Source organism: Halichoerus grypus, chromosome 5 (genome assembly GCF_964656455.1).
Source record: "Halichoerus grypus chromosome 5, mHalGry1.hap1.1, whole genome shotgun sequence".
In the NCBI taxonomy this organism is placed as follows: Eukaryota; Metazoa; Chordata; class Mammalia; order Carnivora; family Phocidae; genus Halichoerus; species Halichoerus grypus.
The window spans coordinates 71,362,845-71,383,500 of record NC_135716.1 but is presented as its reverse complement, the minus strand read 5'-3'; the positions used below and the strand labels follow the sequence as shown (position 1 = coordinate 71,383,500).

General features: G+C 37.3%; 1 protein-coding gene across 2 annotated transcripts in view; it reads left to right on the top strand.

Moving 5' to 3' along the window:
* The first annotated feature begins 406 nt into the window (after positions 1 to 406).
* The window catches only part of UBXN2B (UBX domain protein 2B), a 29,818-nt gene continuing 9,568 nt past the window's right edge, over positions 407 to 20,656 (top strand). The window contains exons 1-6 of one of the 2 annotated variants that reach the window (XM_036088305.2): positions 407 to 543; positions 5,432 to 5,535; positions 10,310 to 10,460; positions 13,374 to 13,457; positions 14,284 to 14,393; positions 18,073 to 18,210. In XM_036088305.2, coding sequence (XP_035944198.2) covers positions 463 to 543; positions 5,432 to 5,535; positions 10,310 to 10,460; positions 13,374 to 13,457; positions 14,284 to 14,393; positions 18,073 to 18,210 — 668 coding nt within the window. In that variant the 5' untranslated portion in view covers positions 407 to 462. Of the gene's footprint in view, positions 544 to 5,431; positions 5,536 to 10,309; positions 10,461 to 13,373; positions 13,458 to 14,283; positions 14,394 to 14,697; positions 15,630 to 18,072; positions 18,211 to 20,656 lie in introns of those variants that run through there. The other variant, XM_078072370.1, reaches the window with a different exon arrangement.

Sequence of the window (20,656 nt, the reverse complement as noted above, 5' to 3'; positions counted from 1 at the left end):
GAGCTTTAACGGTGTTTTCCATCCTCAACACCAATTCACGCATTGGGGGCGACGTACCACCCAGTCTTTGGTAGGGAAGATGAGAGAATTTGACCAAGACCAATAAAGTAAGGTTGCCGTTTTTATTAGACAATGCATCAGGAGGATGTTTTCACTGTTGAGTTAAAAGAACCTGAAAGTCTATGCTGCCCTCTAGAGCGGCCTACAGTGCCTTCAGGCGTGCTGCAGAGAGAACACAAGGCTTACGTAGACGCGTCCCTGCGGAGAAATCCTTTGTGCCAGTTTCCTTTAAGTAAAAGAAGGATACAGAACTGGAAGGCTGGCGCCGGAAGACTGGGACGCGCGCCCGGTGCAGGGGGAAGGTGGGAGCGCGTAGGCACCGCCCCTCCCGCGGTTGCCAGGCAACCGGCCCCAGAAGGCGCGGAAGGCGCCTCGGCGCAGGCGCTGGCGGGCCGGTGAAAGATGGCGGAAGGTGGCGGCGCCGAACCGGGGGAGCAGGAGAGGTCCTCTGGGCCGCGGCCCCCGAGCGCGCGGGATCTGCAGGTGCGGCGAGCGGCCGAGGGCGGGGCGCGGCGGCGGGTGACGGCGCGGAGGGGTGCGTGTCGGAGTCCGCCCCTGGCCTCGGCTGAGCCCTTGCCAGACCCCACCTGGGGACTGAATTGTGACTCCGGGGTCGCAGGTCTCCTCAGGGCGGTGCATCGAACAGTGGTTTTCGAGGAAACAAGTGCCCGAGCCCAACTCTCTGTTGCCCGGGTCTCATTCCCCCTCCACCCGATTTGCAATTTAAGAAGCAACTGTTTAGAATGGCATTGTGTGGGGTCAGTTGAGTGGTTCACTGGTTGGTGCTTCCTTCAGAAGACTTAATTGTAGAAGAAAGCTCTACTGTGCCCGTGGGAAATCAGGATCACTTTAGAAGTAGTAACATGTGTGCTGGTTTGATCTTTCTTGTCTTGGATGCTGTTTCTGTTTGGATTACTTTTATATAAAAATGCTTCCTTTTTATCAGATAGCTTTTCCCTTTTAAAAGTGAGCTAAAGTATTCCATCCTACGGCTGCACCGCCTAGTTGTCAAAGCTACCGTCTATGAAACATTGCACAGAAGAAAGAGCGAAATAAAACTTCATGGTGACATTAGTGAGCTAAATACGAATGTAGCAAATTTCGCTTTTTCAGGTGCTTAATACTGCTTTGCTCATTTAGGCGGGTTTTTTTTTTTCTGTCTCTTAAGACCATTGATAAAATCAACAAGTAAACAATCATAAGGAGTTGTGTAATTAAAAGTAAATGACACCGAATCTACATGCCTCGATAGAAAAGTTCTGTTACAGTTACTTCTACTTTGAACAAGCATTGACCACCTGCCATGCAACATACTGCTAAACTCCACCAATGCAGAGATGAATAGGACATCAAATCTGTAGTTGGTGCTGGACACTGTTGAAGGGAATAGAAGTGTAAAAAGCATGTCCATCTATTTTTTGCAGAAATAATATATGAATATATTGGCCATGACATTTTAAGGTGGAGTACGACTGAATGCCAAATTAAGCAGTACATAAAATGAAGAATTCGGAGAATGGAGAACTCAGTGTCAGGTTAGAAGATGAACCAAATGTAGAATACCCTAAGTATGCATATCTTAGCTGCCAGGCAGTGTAGGGTTTGTTGGCATCTAAATCAGGAAAGATTTCCTCATTTAGCACAGGAGGAAACATGGATGGTTGTCTCCCAGAAAGCCTCCCAGCACTGTGAGCCTCTGACATAAACTGCAGAAATCTCCTGTGGATATCAAACCAAGAGCAGATATTAGCTCCCTTCATTCCCCCCAAATTGGGAAACATTCAATGGGAAGGTTTAGGGTGGGATTGTTAGTGACAGCCCTCGCCCTCAAAACCTCAGTGTTTATTAGTATTTCTGAACATTTTCTGAGACCTTTCTCTCTCCTGGTTCCCTTCAGTCTATTAACGTGGGTTTAATAGTTGGTTAATATATTTAATTGTATGCTTCTGTCCCAGTTTTCCTCCAGAATAATATCAAAAGAAAAAGATTTCTGTTCTTAATTCTTTATTTCCATATAGATTGGAGTTAGAGGGTAATTAGAGATAACTTCAGTATTTATTAGGGTTAGGATGGGGTGGGGTAGACAGTGGAGTTCTAGAAGTGAGAAAAGAGTAAGAATGTCTGATATGTGTTACAGTTGCCACAAGTACCCTAATCCTGTTGGATATCAGTATTCCATAGTATTGGTTCTCAATTTTAGCATGCATCAGAATCATCTGGAAGGCTTGATACAGCACAGATTGCAGGGCCCCACCCCAGAGTTTTTCATTCATTAGGTCGAGGGTGGGGCTGGAGCATCTGTATTTTCAAAGGTTCCCAGGTGATGCTGATATCGCTATTCTATATTTTAAAAAGTCAGTATGTTACCTTCTGGCAATTGTCACTCTAAGACTGAGAATTGCAGTAATTTTAATCTTTTGCTTTATACCTGATTTTCTCGTTCTCAATTACTTTGCTCTCAGGTTTCTTTTCATGTTCTTCACATTTCAAACTCTAAAGCAAAGATTATCACTGCTTACGTACTTTATTCCTTCTGTGTAATTGAAATAACTTCATAATCTAATTGTTTAGCCTGTGGAACACTGTCCTGTTAATTCACAATGATTCATTACTTCACAATGCACATATTCTTATCTCTTTATTTGATATTTAGTTGTTGTTCTATTTGTTTTGACCAGTACTTTATTTTGATCAGTTTAAATAATCATTTCCTCTTCTAGTGTGGTGTCATTTGCTATGTCAACTAACATAAATTAAATTTCTTTATAATATTTATAATATTTACTAATGAACTTATACCATATGATGCTGCAGGGAGATCATGAATCCCAGCAATAATTCCCTCTAAATATCATTCATTTTCCTTTTAGTAATGCACCATTAATAACTAAGACCTTTTCAGCTAGATGGACTCCCTGCTCTAATACAATTTACCCCATATTCCTATCTTGTTAATATATATTAATATCTTATTAATATATATATTCCACAGAATCAAAACACATTATTTGCTTTATTCATTTATTTTATAGAAGAAAATTAGTTGATTGACACGGTTTGTTCAAATCTTCTTGAACAAAAAACAAGATAAAAAACTATATAGAAAATGTAATCTGAGTTTTAAAATATATAACTTGGGGCACGTAGATGGCTCAGTTGGTTAAGCCTCTGCCTTCAGCTCAGGTCATGATCCTGGAGTCCTGGGATCAAGCCCCACATTGATCCAGCTCTCTTCTCAGCTGAGAGTCCGCTTCTCCCTCTGCCTCTCCCTCTGCTCGAGCTCTCTCTCTCTCTCTCTCTCTCTCACTCTCTCTCAAATAAATAAATTTTTAAAAATCTACAACTTTATATTTATTATCTACATAATTCAACATGAATTTGTTTCGTGTCCATGAAGTACTATATTAGAAACAATCTAGGAAACCTAAATTATAGTAGGAGGGATAAAATCGTGAGAAAGGTACACAAGTGATGACAATATAATGTTTATAAATGTTAATAATAGAATAGCATATACAATGAGGAGTTAGGAAAGAAATATCATTTAGTTAAGAAAACTAGAAAAGGCTTTGTGAAGGATGGCTGAAGTGGGCCTTTGCAATATAGGTAACATTTCCATTGATGGGATTAGAAATCCCATAAAAGTAATTCATAGAGCTGAAATAATCAGCTCAGGAGGAACTTCCATAAAGGAATACTGTTTTGAAGAGATTTCAGGGAGGTGAAATTTCTGAAAACTTTGGACCCAAGTAGTCAGGCAGAGTGTCTATCTCCGTCTCTCTCATTTGTTTTGTTTTCATTTTGGAGGGGCTAGGGTGGGAGGAGACTATAATGTGTAGATAACACTGAATAAGGAAATCTTGGGGAAAATGAAACACTGATAATAGTCATTGTTAAACATTTTTTAATATCTTCTAGTAATGGAGCACTTGCCTTGTGCTTCACATGCATTCTGTGATCCTTAAAATGACCCTCTAAGGTAATTTTTTAAAATAGACATTTAAAGATGAGGGAACCAAGGCGCAGAGAAGTTAAGTAAAATGCCCAAGGTCACACCATAGGAGCCCAAGTTAGGATTTTAATTCAGTTCTTTTGGATTACAAAGCACTTTCATAATTAGGATTTCTAACAAAATTGCCATGTTAGAAATATGAAAGTTGATGTAGGTGTATGGGGATGGGGTAAGGAGTAAAAATTAGGGAGGAAAATAAATCCTTTTTTTTTTGTTTTTTATGTGGGTATTTTAAAAGTTGACTAATAGAATCTTCAAAGAAGTAACTTTGCCCCAGTTCTTCTTTTCCTTCTGATGAAAGAAGCCCTGGAGGTAGTTTACATATCTCTTGTTTTTCTGGAAGGAGCACTTTATCTGGTTTTTTAGGGGGATTTGGTTTTTTGTTATTTTTTTCCCAAAGGATTTTCGGGGATTATGATCATGCCAATTACGGGAGCATTAAGGGAAGTTTTTGAACTGTTGTCCAAAATGGAACAAAATAACAATGCTGAAATATTTGGATAACTTTTTAAAATTCCAATTTCAAAAACTGTGTTGTGTTTATTTCATTTAAAAGTACCCAGCCATATATTTATAATGCATAATTTGGTAATATTACTTTCTAAAATTTATATAATCCATGTATATAATATATTGTCTTATATTTTTAAAAGTTCATTTTCCTTGATGAAATTTATGTCAGGTAGACTTTTAAAGAGAGTAATTTTGAAATTATTGTATGTGCTTGGGTTTTAAAAAGTTAAACAGCTAAATGAAAAAATTTTATGAGATTTAATGAGAGCAGGCTGACATTAGTGTGAAACATCTTCAAGTATTTTTTTTTTTAACTATAGGACAATTGTAGGCTCAGCTTTGAAAATGATCTGTTACCAAATACAGTTTTTGAAACAGTTGAATAGTTAATTGAAAATAGGTAAGCAGTTATGGGCACCTGGGTGGCTCAGTCGTTAAGCGTCTGCCTTCGGCTCAGATCATGATCCCAGGGTCCTGGGATCGAGTCCCACATCGGGCTCCCTGTTCGGCAGGAAGCCTGCTTCTCCCTCTCCCACTCCCCCTGCTTGTGTTGCTACTCTCGCTATCTCTCTCTCTCTGTCAAATAAATAAATAAAATCTTAAAAAAAAAAAAAAAAGTAAGCAGTTATGCTAACTTTAATGTATTCCAGTATATGTGGCATTTTGGTTAGTTTTATCAAGTGAGGGATACATTGGTTTTATTTTGGAAGGGGGTCATCTGAAACAGCAGCCTTTATTTTTCATTAGAAATTTGTACTACACAATCACGTGTTCTAGTCATAATTTCTACTTGTGTAGACTAGTTCAGTCCTATTTATACTTTATAACAAATCTGTTGTTTTATAGTTAGCCTTGGCAGAATTATATGAAGATGAAGTGAAATGCAAATCTTCCAAATCTGATAGACCTAAAGCTACAGTCTTTAAAAGCCCACGAACACCACCTCAAAGGTAAGTTTTTTGTTTTTGTCTTGTTTGAGTTTTAAACATTGATTTCTTTTTAGTTCACTAATCCTAAATTATTTTAAATGGTCTTGGGAATTTTCTTTAAAACTATGATTTCTAAAATAAATATTATTTAGGTAGTATTCATAAAATGGTAATAGTCAGAAAGCTAAAAGAAATGGAAAAATTGGGATGCCTGGGTGGCTTAGTCAGTTAAGCATCTGACTTTGGCTCAGGGTCCTGGGATCGAGTCCCGCATTGGGCTCCTTGCTCAGTGGGGAGCCTGCTTCTCCCTCTGCCCTGCTGATCCCCCTGCTTGTGCTCGCTCTCTCTGACAAATAAATAAAATCTCTAAAAAAGAAAGAAAGAAACGGAACAGTTATCTTAAACACCTAATACGTTGGTAGACATCGTAAAGAAATATACACTGAATAGTATTTTTCTTAGACACAGTGGTTCTTTTTGAGTCATAGGATGCATTGAGGATCTGACAAAAGCTACAGCCCCTCTCCCCGCAAAACAGCATTTATACACAATTTTGTCAGTTGTTTTTAAGGACTTGTGTTTCTGAAAACCCACTCATGGAGCTCCTATGTGCCTTTTGCCCTCCATTTAAGAATCTAGAACCTGGGGCACCTGGGTGACTCAGTCGGTCCTGGGATCAAGCCCTGCATTCAACTCCCTCCTTGGTGGGGAGCCTGCTTCTCCCTCTTCATCTGCCTACTGCTCTGCCTATTTGTGCGCTCGCACTCTCTCTCTCTGTCAAATAAATAAATAAAATCTTAAAAAATGAATCCAGGACTTCAGGAACTTGTCTATGTTTTCACTGAATGATGACCCATCTAATAAGTGATCTCCTATATAGTATTTGTTGTTGTTAAAATCCCTGAACTAGAAAGGGAGCCAGCCATGAAGATTTAAGAGATGAGAGCCAGGTATACTTTATTACCATGGATTTTCTTGTTTTTAGGAATATTTTCATTAGTGTCTTTTTAATACTGCAAATCTCCTTACTGGGGAGAAACTTGGAATTTTTCCAATACATCTTATTCACAGAAAGTCTGTCATTTTACCAGAAGTTTAAAAATTCACTGGAAATTATTCTTTCTTTTTTGTCTGTCACTTTCCACTTCCTTTTTTTCTGTAGGGGAGATAAAAATGACGTACCTTTTTGGACCTGAATGAGAAGAAAGAATATTAATTTTTTCCCAAACTTTTTATTTTATTTTCAAACCCATAGATAATCAAAAGATTAGTACAATGAATATATGCTGTATATGCTTCACCTGTATTCACCAGTTGTTAGCATGTTACAGCATTACATTCATGCAAGTGCTCTTTTACTCAACTATTTGAAAGCAAATTGCAGTCATCATAACACTCCATCCCTAAATACTTCAGCATGCATCTCCTAAGAAGAAGCACATACCCTTTATAACCCTGATAACATATCACACCTTAGAAAATGAACAGTAATTTCATAAAATCATTTAATATATAGTCCATAGTCAGATATGTCTTCGAGCCTTTTTCAGATTTAGGATGTAACCAAGGGCCATGCATTCCACCTGATTATGCCTGTTTTGAATCTCAATCCAGAGCGTTCTTCCCACCTTTTTGTTGTTTGTTCTTAGCTTATTATATAATCTAAAATTTATTAAATTGAGAGGTACCTGGGTGGCTCAGTTGGTTGAGCCACAGACTCTTGGTTTCAATTCAAGTCATGATATCAGGGTTGTGGGATTGAGCCCCACGTTGGGCTCTGGGTAAGTGCAGAACCTGCTTGAAATTCTCTCTCTCCCTCTCTCTGTCCCTCCCTCTGTCCCCCCCCCCCCCCCCGCTCTCTCTCTCTCTAAAATAAATAAATAATCTTGGGGCGCCTGGGTGGCTCAGTCGTTAAGCGTCTGCCTGCGGTTCAGGTCATGATCCCAGGGTCCTGGGATCGAGCCCCGCATCGGGCTCCCTGCTCCGCGGGAAGCCTGCTTCTCCCTCTCCCGCTCCCCCTGCTTGTGTTCCCTCTCTCGCTGTGTCTCTCTCTGTGAAATAAATAAATAAAATTTAAAAAATAAAATAAATAAATAATCTTTTAAAAATAAAATAAAATGTATTAATTGACATTCATTTTCATTTGGCACTGGGCCCCACAAATTATGTAGCCAGTCCTAGATAGAGCCACGTTATGGACAGCCTCGAAAGCCAAGGGGAGTTGTATTTGTGTAGAAGGCAGTGGAACACCAGTATATGTTTTTAAATGTAAATTTTATGATAAAAACTATAATATAGTGATAAAAGCTTTGATTTTAGAGATAGATACACCTCTGTTCTAATTTTTTTTCTCTCTGTTCTAATAAGGTTTTGCCAATGGACAAATTTTTTAAATTCCCTAAGCTTTAGTTTTATCTGTAAACTAGGGATAATACCATTGCTAGGAGGATTAAGTGAGCACATAGTTACACCTTGATAAGTGTTAACTATTATTATTACATATTTAGAAAAATAGGACTGGCGATACAGTGCAAAATTAATTGTAACAGGGAAAACAAGATAAGGAGGCAAATTAAGAAAACAATTATGGTAATCTAAAGAATGTGCTGATAAAATTTTGGATTAAAATGGCATCAGTGGAATGGAGGAGAAAGGTGAAATCAGTGTGGGAGACTTGCAAAGAATTTAGTGTAGAAACTTGATGACATGGTATATAGGGAGCAAGTGAATGAGAAATCGAGACCTAAAGGTTCTTAATCTGGTGTGCAGGAAAAAATGTGATTATTAATGGGAAGGTTTATGTGAGGAATATAGGTTTAGTTTTGGAGAGATGAACTTGATTCAGTAGGTGCTTTTAAATTCAGCCCCTGAATGGGGTGTCTGGGTGGCACAGTCTGTTAAGCTTCTGACTTGGTTTGGCTCAGGTCATGATCTCAGGATCATGAGATCCAGTCCAGTGATGGGCTCCGCGTTCAGCAGAGGGTTTGCTTGAGACTCTTTCTTTCCCTCTGCCCCTCCCCTGCTCATTCGCACTCTCTCTTTCTCCCTAAAATAAATAAATCTTTGAAAAATTAATTAATTAATTCAGCACTTGACCATAAGTCCCAGGGTGCTAAAAACATATTTGAGAGTCATCTGTAGAGGAGGTTGTTATGTGTGGGAGTGCACAAATATTTTGATGATCAGAGGAGTTTAAGTAGAGAAAGAAAGTCAAGGATATAGGTGTACTTAATAATGAAAGAGGAGAAATGGATGGATTGTGTATCTAAATACAAAAGGAAATATAAATAGGGAAACAGTATATAATAAGGAAAACAATAAAATATAATATAAAAAGAAAACAATAAAACTTCTGGAAGAAAATGGAGTATCTCCATGACCTTCAGGTAGGCAAAGATTTCTTAAACAGGAAATAAAATCATGAGCCGTAAAGGAGATAGTAAATCTTTTCCCACATCAGACTTTTCCTGTAAGGTCTCTCTAACCACGACTGACGTAAAAAGGAACTATATAGTTGTACTTTCCAGAATAGAGACACAGGACAGGGAGGGAAGGAGCTGCAGCAGGAAGCTTTTCCTTTTGTTTTCCTTTCCCCCTCCTCTTCCCTTTCTATCTCATAGCTGCCTTACATCAGAACTCCTCCTCATACTACTGCTCGTCTTCAGAGCCAGCTATGGTGTTGTTTGGCCTTGCTTGCTACACCAGGCCCTCTGAGTCTAAGCTTGGCAGGAAAGCTTCCTCTGACTCCTGCTCTGGGCAAACTCACCTCTGTACTTGCCCGGTACACTAGCAGGATGGAGGACAGCCCACCCTACCCCTGCCCCTAGCAGTTAGGAGTTAGTCTTATGTTCATAGGGTTCTGCTGTTGGATTTGTTGTCCAGGTGGATTTGTTCTCCAGGTGGATTTTTCCTTCACTTACAGTGAATTGAGAGCTACCCTGCCCTTCGCTCTTTCCTGTTCAGTTTTGCATGTACTAATTTTGCAGAAGGTCTTGAAGGTGACCTCTGTTCCTAGCCTCTGGTGCTGATATAATTTTTCTTCTTTGTTTTGTGAGACAGTTCAGTACAAATTTGGAACTGGATTGGAGGGTATAGGTAGTTAAACATATGAGCTTTGATTGTTACCTTATTCCGGCAGTCTCCATGTTGATATTTCACTGGCTATATTTTCTAATATTCTTGACTGAAAAAAATCTTGAAAGATAAAGTAGATAAAATCTTATGTAAAAAATTAGGTGAATTTTTATATTCCCTAAGACCATTATGAAGTTGGAGTCAGACTAGAAATTAGACACTATGTAGCTAATACACTGAAAAAATTGTGGTCTAAATTATTTGCCTTTAACACAGGGAAATTATAATATTTGAATCCAAAAATCTCTGAGGAATAAACACCCTATGAGTAGCCCTTCCCTAAGTCCCTACTGAATGTGGATTCCTCAGGGGAAGAGACTGAATTCTGCTTGTCAACACTACTTTGCCCACCACACCAAAGGTGCCTAAGTTGTGCAAGAGATGCATTTGATAAGCAGTTACAGAAGGAGGGGGGAAGAAGTGACACTTCTCATGTGAAGTGCTGAACTTGATTGCCATAATCTCCACAAACTCCATGAGGAAGTGTACGAACTGTTTACTATTTCGTTCCTTAATCCCATTTTTTAAAATTAAATATTTCCACAGAAGTCATAGATATGGCTCTTTTTAAATAAAGTTACTCCCTAAGACTGTAACTTTTTACTTTAAAGGAGTTTTGTTTGTATTCTAAGTTTCTATTCATCAACTTTAATGTTTAAAGGTTCTATTCAAGTGAACATGAATACAGTGGATTACATATAGTTCGACCTTCAACTGGGAAAATTGTGAATGAACTTTTCAAAGAGGCAAGAGAACATGGGGCTGTCCCTCTGAATGAAGCCACAAGAGCTTCCGGTGATAACAAATCTAAGGTAAGTGCTAAATTTAAAAGCTAAGTATACTACATATATATATGTATATATGTGTGTGCATGTGTGTGTATATGTATATATTTGTTCTCCTCTATAGGTTTTTATATTATTTGCAAACATTGTTTTTCTAACTATATATTTCTATTTTAAGCATTCACTCTACTTTTATAAGATTACAATCTTTCTATTAATGATTGAAAGTTGCAGCAATTTCTTATATCTCTATGAAACCTTTCTGTTTACCTTTTTCTTAAAAAAATAATTATAGATTTATGTGAATTTGCAAAAAGAACACAGGTCCTGTGTACCTTTCACCCAGTTTCCTCCAATGGTTATATCTAACATAATTATAGTACAATATCAAAGCCAAGATTTGACATTGGTACTGTGTGTATATAGTTCTATGTCATTTTCTCACATGCATAGATTTGTATAATTGTCAACTCAGTCAAGATGCTGTTCTGTCATCACAAAGATCTCCCTCATGGTGTACCCCATTTTAGTCACACCCTCAGCCCTCTCCTCCACCATCTCTAGTCTCTTGCCACCCTAATCTCTTCTCCATCTCTATGATTTTGTAATACTGAGAATGTTATACAAATGGAATCATATAGTATGTGACCTTTTGGGATTGGTTTTTTCACTCAGCTTAATGCCCTAGAGGTCATCAGAGTTACTGAGTGTCTCAGTTCATTCTTTTTATTCCTGATAGCACTCCGTGGTATGCATGTACCACAGCTGGTTTAACCATTCGCTTACTGAGGGACATTTGAGGTGTTTCCAGTTTGGAACTATTACAAATAAGGCTGCTGTGAGCAGTCGTGTACAGGTTCTTGTATGGATATTAGTTTTCATTTCTCTGGGATAAAAGCCCAAGAGTCCAGTTGTTGGGTCGTATGGTCAGTATATGTTAGTTTCTTAGAAACTGCCAAACTCTTTCCCATAGTGAATGACAGAACCAGTTTCTCCATTCTTGCCAGCATTTGGTATTGTCATTATTTTAAATTTTAGCTATTGTGATAAGTGTGTAGTTATTAACTCATTGTGGTTTCAATTTGCATTTTCCTCATGGCCAATGATGTTAATTTGCATATTCCTAATGGCTAGTGATATTGAACATCTTTTCATGTGTTTATTTGCCATTATCTTTCTTATCCCTTTCAGTAAAGTGACTTTGGCCTATTTTCAAATTGAATTGTTACTGTTGAGTTTTGGGAGTTCTTTATATATTTTAATAGTTTTGAGTCCTTTATCAAATATATGGATTGCAAATATTATCTTCTATATTGTAGCTTGTCTTTTCATCCTCTTACCAGGGTTTGTCACAGAGCAAAAGTTTTTAATTTTGATAAAGTCCAATTTATCTTTTTTTTTCCTTATGGATTATTCTTTTGGTCTCTTATGTAAGAACTCTTCATCTAAACATAGGCCTCAAAGTTTTCTCCTGTTATCTAGAAAAGTTTTATAGTTCTACATTTTATACTTAAACTTGTCATCCATTTTGAGTTAATTTTACATATGGTTTCCATCAAGGTTTGTTTTCCTATTTATGGATGTCCACTTGCTACACCACCATTTGTTGAATTTCTTTTGTGCCATTCATAAAATTTCTATACATCTTTTATACAGCTTTTATAACTATTTCAGCTGACATCGTGGTGGTTTATTGAAGACATGAAGACATCAGGTGTCTTTTTGTGTGTAATTGTCATAATATTCTTAAAATTGGCATTTCTCAGCCCAAGTTCCCTTATCACAATCGTTTGGGAAGGTTTTTTAAACTACCATATGGCCTCTGGTATTATGGTTCGGTAGGTTTCTGGTATGCCTAAGCATGTGTCTTTTGAAAAAGCCTGTCTGATAATTGTGACAGACCTCCACTGTTGAGAACCATTGCTGAGAATTGCTATTCTAATGAAACATAAATTTTAGTTTTCACTTTGTTAATTGACTAACAGCTTACAATTCTTTTTCAGTTAAATCTAGGTAATTTGCGTTCTTGCAGATTCTCCGATTCTGTAAGAAAAATGTGGAATTGATATATTGATATATTTAGTTGATATGTTGAGTCTATAGAAAAGAAAGCAATGTGATCATTAAAAGCTCATTTATGATATGCATGGTGATTAAAAAGAATGGCATTTTTACCTCATAAGCTATCCTACCTGAAAAATAGAAGACCTTGTGATCAGTATGGTAAAACAAAAAGTGCAGTCATAGTTGATTGTTAGAGTTGAATAAAAGCAACTTATAAAATAAATATGGAGCCTTTCTTCAGGGTAATTTATACCCATTTATAAAATTCTTCCTTTACGCTGTGAAACTGTTATTTGTGAAATACGTTTTATTTATTTATTTTTTAAAGATTTTATTTATTTATTTGAGAGGGAGAATGAGATAGAGAGAGCATGAGAGAGGGGAGGGTCAGAGGGAGAAGCACACTCCCTGCTGAGCAGGGAGCCCGATGTGGGACTCGATCCCAGGACTCCAGGATCATGACCTGAGCCGAAGGCAGTCGCTTAACCAACTGAGCCACCCAGGCGCCCTGTGAAATACGTTTTAAACATAATTTTTATTGTAAGACATCATAAAATATTAGTGGTAGCTTTTTAAAATCTGTTTATACTTGAAAATATATATTTCATTATATAAATGTATTTTTTAATTTAAGATTGGCCTAAATTATTTCAACTTCTGAGTCACTAACATTTTTATGGGAAGAAACAGAATTTCTTACTTGAGTATACTCCTCTGTAACATAAGACCTTCATTTTAATATAAAATTTTCCTGGAAAGTATAAACTAGTTTGGCTAATTATAGTTCATCTAATTTTCAAATATGTATCACACATTATCATAACATTTTGCCCATAAACCGTAGTGAATTTTTAGCTCATTTGCTGTGTATTTCAGTCATTTACAGGTGGAGGATACAGACTGGGTAATTCCTTTTGTAAGCGGTCTGAATACATCTATGGAGAAAATCAACTGCAAGATGTAGGTACAGTAACCAAAATGAAAAGTTGCAGATATTTGCCTCTAGTTACTACTGTTTTTAAATTTAAAAATTGGTAATATAAATATAATATCTTTTCTGTTATTTTTTGAAACATGGATTTTAAAAGGACTAATGTATAAGCTTTTAGTCTCAAATTTTATATTTTGTATCTCAGTTGTGCCTTGCACTTAGATTGCACATATTTTCTGTATGTTGAAATAATATATGATTCACTGTCAAAATGAGATTTATGTACATACAGTAATAATTATTGTAAGTAGTATACTGTCGTAATAGAGAATTAGCTGAGTTGTAAACAGGGAAATTCCTAAAGTCATTCTTTGTTTTTGCGTTTTAAAATTTGGAGTTATACTTTCATTTAAACATGTTTACTTTAGCCTTGGAGGGTCACTGGAAATTCTGTCTTGCCCCTTGACATAATATTTAAGCCCTGTGTAGCAGACAAGAATATAGGTACAGTTGAAGGAGTAAAGTGGATGTGGAGTCGCAGCTGGATGTTCTCATTGCTTTCATTTTCTCAATGAAGCAGAATAATTGTAATCAAGGCCAGGATCTAGCTTTGGCATTTCAGCCATTGTCGATTTGTTAAGCTACATACAAATCTGCTGAGCAAACATACTTGCTTTCATTTACATCTTTTTTTTTAACAGTAACTAAAGTAATATGAATAACTCCATATTTTCAGTAAAGTAGGTGTCTAAGTTTATGTTGTGAATATGTTGTGAAATATCACATTTGAAGCTTAAAATTATTTGATACAGATGGATTCTTGTATTTCTTTATCTTTTTTCCTACATTAAAAAGGTTCAGATTTTGCTTAAACTATGGAGCAATGGTTTCAGTTTAGATGATGGAGAACTGAGACCTTATAATGACCCACCAAATGCTCAATTTCTGGAGTCTGTTAAAAGAGGGTAAGATATATTATTTGTATTCTATTTGTTACTTAGGGTGGGACTTTTATTTTTTTAAGATACTGGAATATATTTTGTAAGTGGTTGCTGGGGGAAGGGTATTTTTAAGTATCTAAAGGATGTGTTGCTGTTTGTCTCTGGTTCTTAAGTTGATGGGGAGGGGCAGTAGACACTGGTCACTTTGAAAATCTGATCAAGCGCTGCTCCCGTTCCAAGAAGAAACATCGTCCTGTAATAAATCAGTACAGCTGATTAGCCTGTGGCTGCCCGCCCACCGAGCCACCGTCCTGCTTACTGTTAACAGCATGGCTCTCATTTCATGTAAGCCTGAAATTCAGCAACTTGTATTAGAAATCTTTTAAAGTGGCATTACTGCTGGCAGAAGGTTTCAGGTTAGTTTGAAGTTACGATTTGTGAAAGTCAACCAGATATACAGTGCCCTGACCGATGGAAAGAACATCGTAGCTCACCAGCCCTTCTTGCTAGAGGATGAAGAATCAAGTGATTTTGCTATGATTATAAAAGCTTTTCTGCATTATGCTTTCACTGGCTGACAATGTGATCATCCCTAAGTAGAAATACAACCAAACACAGAAGGTTGGTGATGAACTGGGAGATTTAAGTAGCAGTGAAGGGACTGGAGTAGCACGTTCTACTCCACATTCAGGAATTGAAGGTGGGGCTTTTCCAAGTGATACAAATGTGTCCAAGGAGAATGGCTGAAGTGGAGTGGAGGTGAAACTCATTGGCATTGAGGGAGTCAAGGACCTCTAAAGGAACGGTATTTTTAGAACACTAGCATGAAATCTGAATTTGAATTCTACAAAGATAATGTCAAGATACCAAAAAATGGCAAGAAATGCTGTAAGCAATATGCGGAAGTCATTTGATAAAGGTGGGAAGCTGTCCTAGGAGGCAGTATGTGGTGGTGGTAAGTACAAGGAAATAATAGTTTAAGTCAGTACTGTGGACTTGGAAACCTGCAGTCGCTGGGAAGATCTGGGAGCAACTGGATAAGGAAGTGTTTGTTCATCTGTTAAGGGAAGATCAACATTGCTGTTGAAATTGATGCTTATTTCAAGATGTTGGAAGACAAGAGCATATTGATGATGGATGTACTATAATGTAGATGAAAACTCATTTATGCTTAAAAGAGAATAAATCATAAGCTTTGTGGGCTAACGTTCAAGCAGTCGTGGTGCCCTAAAAGAGTTTTGTTTTTGTTTTTGTTTTTACTATATCCTGAAGTAAAAATTATGATCAGCAACAGTTTTAGAAAAGACTCCTTGAAGGGAAAAATGAAGGGGGGGAAATCGGAGGGGGAGAAGAACCATGAGAGACTGTGGACTCTGAGAAACAAACTGAAAGTTCTAGAGGGGAGGGGGTGGGAGGATGGGTTGGCCTGGTGATGGGTATTAAAGAGGGCATGTACTAAATGGAGCACTGGGTGTTATATGCAAGCAATGAATTATGGAACACTACATCAAAAACTAATGATGTAATGTATGGTGATTAACATAACATAATAAAATTTAAAAAAAAGACTCCTTGAAAAAATGATTGATGTCAGATAGTGGTGGTCAACTGTAGAATCACTGTCCTCTTTTTATGACAAATATTGAGTAACACCATCTTCACTATCCTCAAAGAATTCATAGATATTATAAACTGTCCATGCATATTATTTCCCCCAAAAAGATATAAAATTTATCTTAAATATATTGAAATAAAATAATTTATCATGAAATTGTATGTATTTCAGTTTATAAATGCTTTGGTCTGACCACACCAGAACATAATAAAAGTAGTCAGATAGTTTGCAACTCTGTGCAGTCTAGCACTTCTCAAGAAAATGTGACAGACATAAAAATGGAATAATGAGTTATGTGAGGTTGGCAATGTAATTACTGTCAGTGGTGTTGCAGTCAGGGACTTTGATAAAGTTCCAAACAAAACAAAGTGCAGTCTTCTCTCAGTTTATATGGTATGCGTATTCCTGAAAATTTCAAAATGTATTAATGCATTGCCCCCCCACCAAAAAAAGGTTTTTTGCTTCTTTGTAAGACAGAACTTAAGCTTTAAATTTTAGGCTCAGACATTACAGACAGTGTTGTCATCCATGCACATCTCTGGCAGGGCATTCAATGTTTCTGTGGAACCCAAGACAAGACTTGATTAGGCAAGATGAATGGCCCATGGCAGAGCATCTCGTATCTGGATCCCGACCCTGAATGATAGCTGCACTCATGTGAATCATACAATGATCAAAGACACTGATCAATTTTCTAAAACTTCTTCCACAGAGTTTAGAAATAAGTATCTGCATTAACTATTATGTCCTCCTAGGAATTTTCTAGTGCTTATTTAGATATAAATTGCTGTCTTGCAATTTGGCTTTCTAAATGTTAGAAGCACTCCCAAGATCACTGTGACAACAGAAAGTCCCTATATTGAGAATCACTAGGAATAATAAGGTGATGCAACTTTCTTTTTTTAATTTTAATTCCAGTATAGTTAACATACAGTGTTATATTCATTTCAGATATACAATATAGTGATTCAATAATTCTGTACATCACCGAGTGCTCATCAGGACAGGTACACTTCTTAATCTCCCACCTATTTAACCCATTTCCCACACCACCCCTGAGATAACCATGAGTTTGTTCTCTGTAGTTAAGAGTCTGTTTCTTGGTTTCTCTCCTTTTTTTTTTTCTTTGCTTATTTGTTTTGTATCTTAAATTCCACATATGAGTGAAATCATACGGTATTTGTCTTTCTCTGACTGACTGACTTATTTCGCTTAGTATTATGCTCTGGCTCTATCCGTGTCATTGCAATTGGCAAGATTTCATTCTTTTTTATGGTTGAATAATATTCCAGTGTGTGTGTGTGTGTGTGTGTGTGTGTGTGTGTGTGTGTGTTTGTAGCACATCTTTATCCATCAGTCAGTGGACACTTGGGCTGCTTCCATATTTTGGCTATTGTAAATAATGCTGCTATAAATATAGGGATGCGTGTATCCCTTTGCATTACTGTTCGTGTATTCTTTGTGTAAATACCCAGTAGTGTAATTGCTGGATCATAAGGTAGTTCTATCTTTAACTTTTTGAGGAACCTCCATACTGTTTTCCAGAGTGGCTGCACCAGTTTGCATTCCCACCAGCAATGCAAGAGGGTTCCTTTTTCTCCACATCCTCATCAACACTTGTCTCTTGTGTTTTTGATTTTAGCCATTCTGACAGGTGTGACATGATATCTTAGATGACACAAAGAAATGGAAAGACATTCCATGCTCATGGATTGGAAGAACATATACTGTTAAAATGTCTGTATTACCCAAAGCAATCTACAGATTTAATGCAATCCCTATCAAAATACCAACAGCATTTTTCACAGAACTACAACAAACAATCCTAAAATTTGTATGGAACCACAAAAGACCCTAAAGAGCCAAAACAATTTTGAAAAAGAAAAGCAAAGCTGGAGGTACCATAATGTGATGTAACTTGAAGAAGAAAATATCTACAGGGACTAATCAATCATTATGGAAATTTTTATATTATAATTTAAGCAAAAATTGCTGTTTTCCAGTATAGCTCACAACTTGATTATAGTAATGTCAACAGTGTAGATTAATTTTTTTTAAGTTACTAAAACCTTTTTCCCTTTTTAAAAGAGAGATTCCCCTGGAGCTTCAGCGGCTGGTTCATGGTGGCCACGTGAATTTGGATATGGAGGACCATCAGGATCAAGAATACATAAAACCTAGATTGAGGTTCAAGGCTTTTAGTGGAGAAGGACAAAAACTTGGAAGGTAAAATCCTAAAATGAGAAAAATACTTGTCTTTGTTCAGCGTGACTTTTCTTTGAGAATCAAAAAAGCAAAATAATCTAGAAAGTAAAAGCTAAAACATGAACCGTGAAGACCTTGCTGATGGAATTAGATATGCAAATCTAGTGATAATATTAGTAGCTAATACTTAGCTAGCAGTTACCACATTCCTGGCCCATTAGCACTTTAACATACATTAACTCACTTAATCTTCACAACTCTTGGATGTAGATCCTGTGATTACTTCATTTGCTAATGCAGTAGTGTGCCCAAGGTGATTGAGCTAGCGAGTGGTTACTTTGTGGGATTCAGACCCACCCACTGGCTGGAGTCTGCTTTTTACCATTGTGCCATCCTGCCTCTTTCTGATTACATGGGCTCAAAAGGGAAAATTGTAAAGGGTTCTTGATTAGATTGAACAATAGGCATCTTAGATCACAGCTATAAGCATGCTTGTCTATCATAAGTAATTGGTAAGCTGTTGCATCAAAAGCAATGTGCTGAAGTTGGTTGTTTTCAGTATATGTTAAGCTGCCAAACTCTTTCTTCAAGTTAGGGAAACCCAGCACATAAAACACTTAACAAAACCAGAGCTTCTATTGTAGGAGAAGGAAGGAATTGCCTTGGAGATGTTTCTAAAGATCCCCTGGGACTTTGCTGGATACAATTCAGAAACCAATGTGCGTTGTATAATGTAGGATTGGACTCCTGTATAAAAGCCTTGGCTTAAAAGAATTTTCATAAATCTTGTAAAATTTGTTGGTAGAAGTTAACCCTGTATTTGTCCACATATTACTACAAGTGACATGTGAAATTGTAGCATTGACCGTGTTTCCAGCATACCCTTTTGTGCATCCTTTGTTCCTTTTCCTGTGATTCCTTCCCTTCTAGCTTCTTTTCAATTGCCTTGTGCACTATGGTTCTCCATTCCCCTCGTGTTTCTCAGAATAGGGAAGAATTCATATCAGTTCTTTACACTTGTCTTTCATACCTCAAGTGTCCCTTTCTGTGTTCTTTTCTCCTGATAGAAACTGCTTTCTGAGACACGTAGAGAATACAGAACACATGTCACCTTGGCTTTTCTTAGGATCCACATCCTTCAGTGCCCACTCACAGGTCTACTTGGAAATTTTCTTTCTCATCTCTCCTTACTACCAACACAGGTCAGGTTTGTCCTGATTGTTCTTTCTTCCTCTGTTTTGTTTTTGTAACTATGACCTCCAGATATATTTTTTAAAATATTTTCTAGCACTTCTCATTTCTTTTTTTTTTTTTAAGACTTTATTTATTTATTTGGGAGAAAGAGAGCACAAGCGGCAGGGAGGGGCAGAGAGAGAGGGAGAAGCAGGCTCCCCACTGAGCAGGGAGTCCAATGCAGGGCTCGATCCCATGACTCTGGGATCATGACCTGAGCCGAAGGCAGACACTTAACCAACTCAGCCACCCAGGTGCCCCTAGCACTTCTCATTTCTTAATGTTTATTGAGATTATGATTTTTAATTAGAACACAGGTAAAATGCCCTGCTGTCTCCCTGCTTTATACCTATTCTTTCTTTCTTATTTAAGTTTATGACCAAGAATGAATGTTAGAATGCACATCTTGGTTAGCAGAACAGTAAATCTAGAACTGAAATTGAAGAAAGTAGTGTAAAGGGAAGATAGCTGAGAAGAGCCAGTGATTACAGTCGATATTTCAACTCATGAAAATAAGGATATTATCTCATTGTTGTATCTTACAAAGACTGGCCTTTCTCCTCATAAGGCAAATAGCCAGAGAAAATGACCCACATGAAAGGAGGAATGATGGAGGAGAATGACAAAAATAAGTGGTGAGAATGCTGGGTTGTTAATCCTTAGCCATATTGGTCAGGGTTTTTGATTGTAGAAAACAGAATTCACTTACTAGTTTAATAAGGGGCTTCTGACAGAGTCCTGGATAGTTTAGATATTTTCTGGAGCTAGCAAACCAAACTTTTCTAGAAGAAAAAAAAACAACAAAGAACTTTCTAGAAAACATTTTCTGTGTCCCCATCAGCTACTCAGTGCCCATGAAGCTAGGGATCAGACACTAGAACATTCCATCGTGACTGCTGTAGAAAAATCAAATGATTCTTGGTAACCAGAAGGGCTGCATACTTTTCACTTCACAGTGCTTACATTCACCAGACAAGTGTCATTTGTTGCTTGGTAGAAGGGTGGAATTATATAAAATCCTAGCTGCAAGGGAGTCTGAGAAATGTAGTCTTTAGAATTTGTAGCTTCTACCATATAGGAAATTACACTAGGAGATTAATGTGGTGGTGTGAGCCTATCTGATGCACGTGAATTAGAATGTTGTGTAGTTGAATATATGTTCTAATAAAGTGAAGAATTGCATAGAACATTTTAGAAAGGATTTACAGTAAGAAATCTGTTAAAATATAAAAGT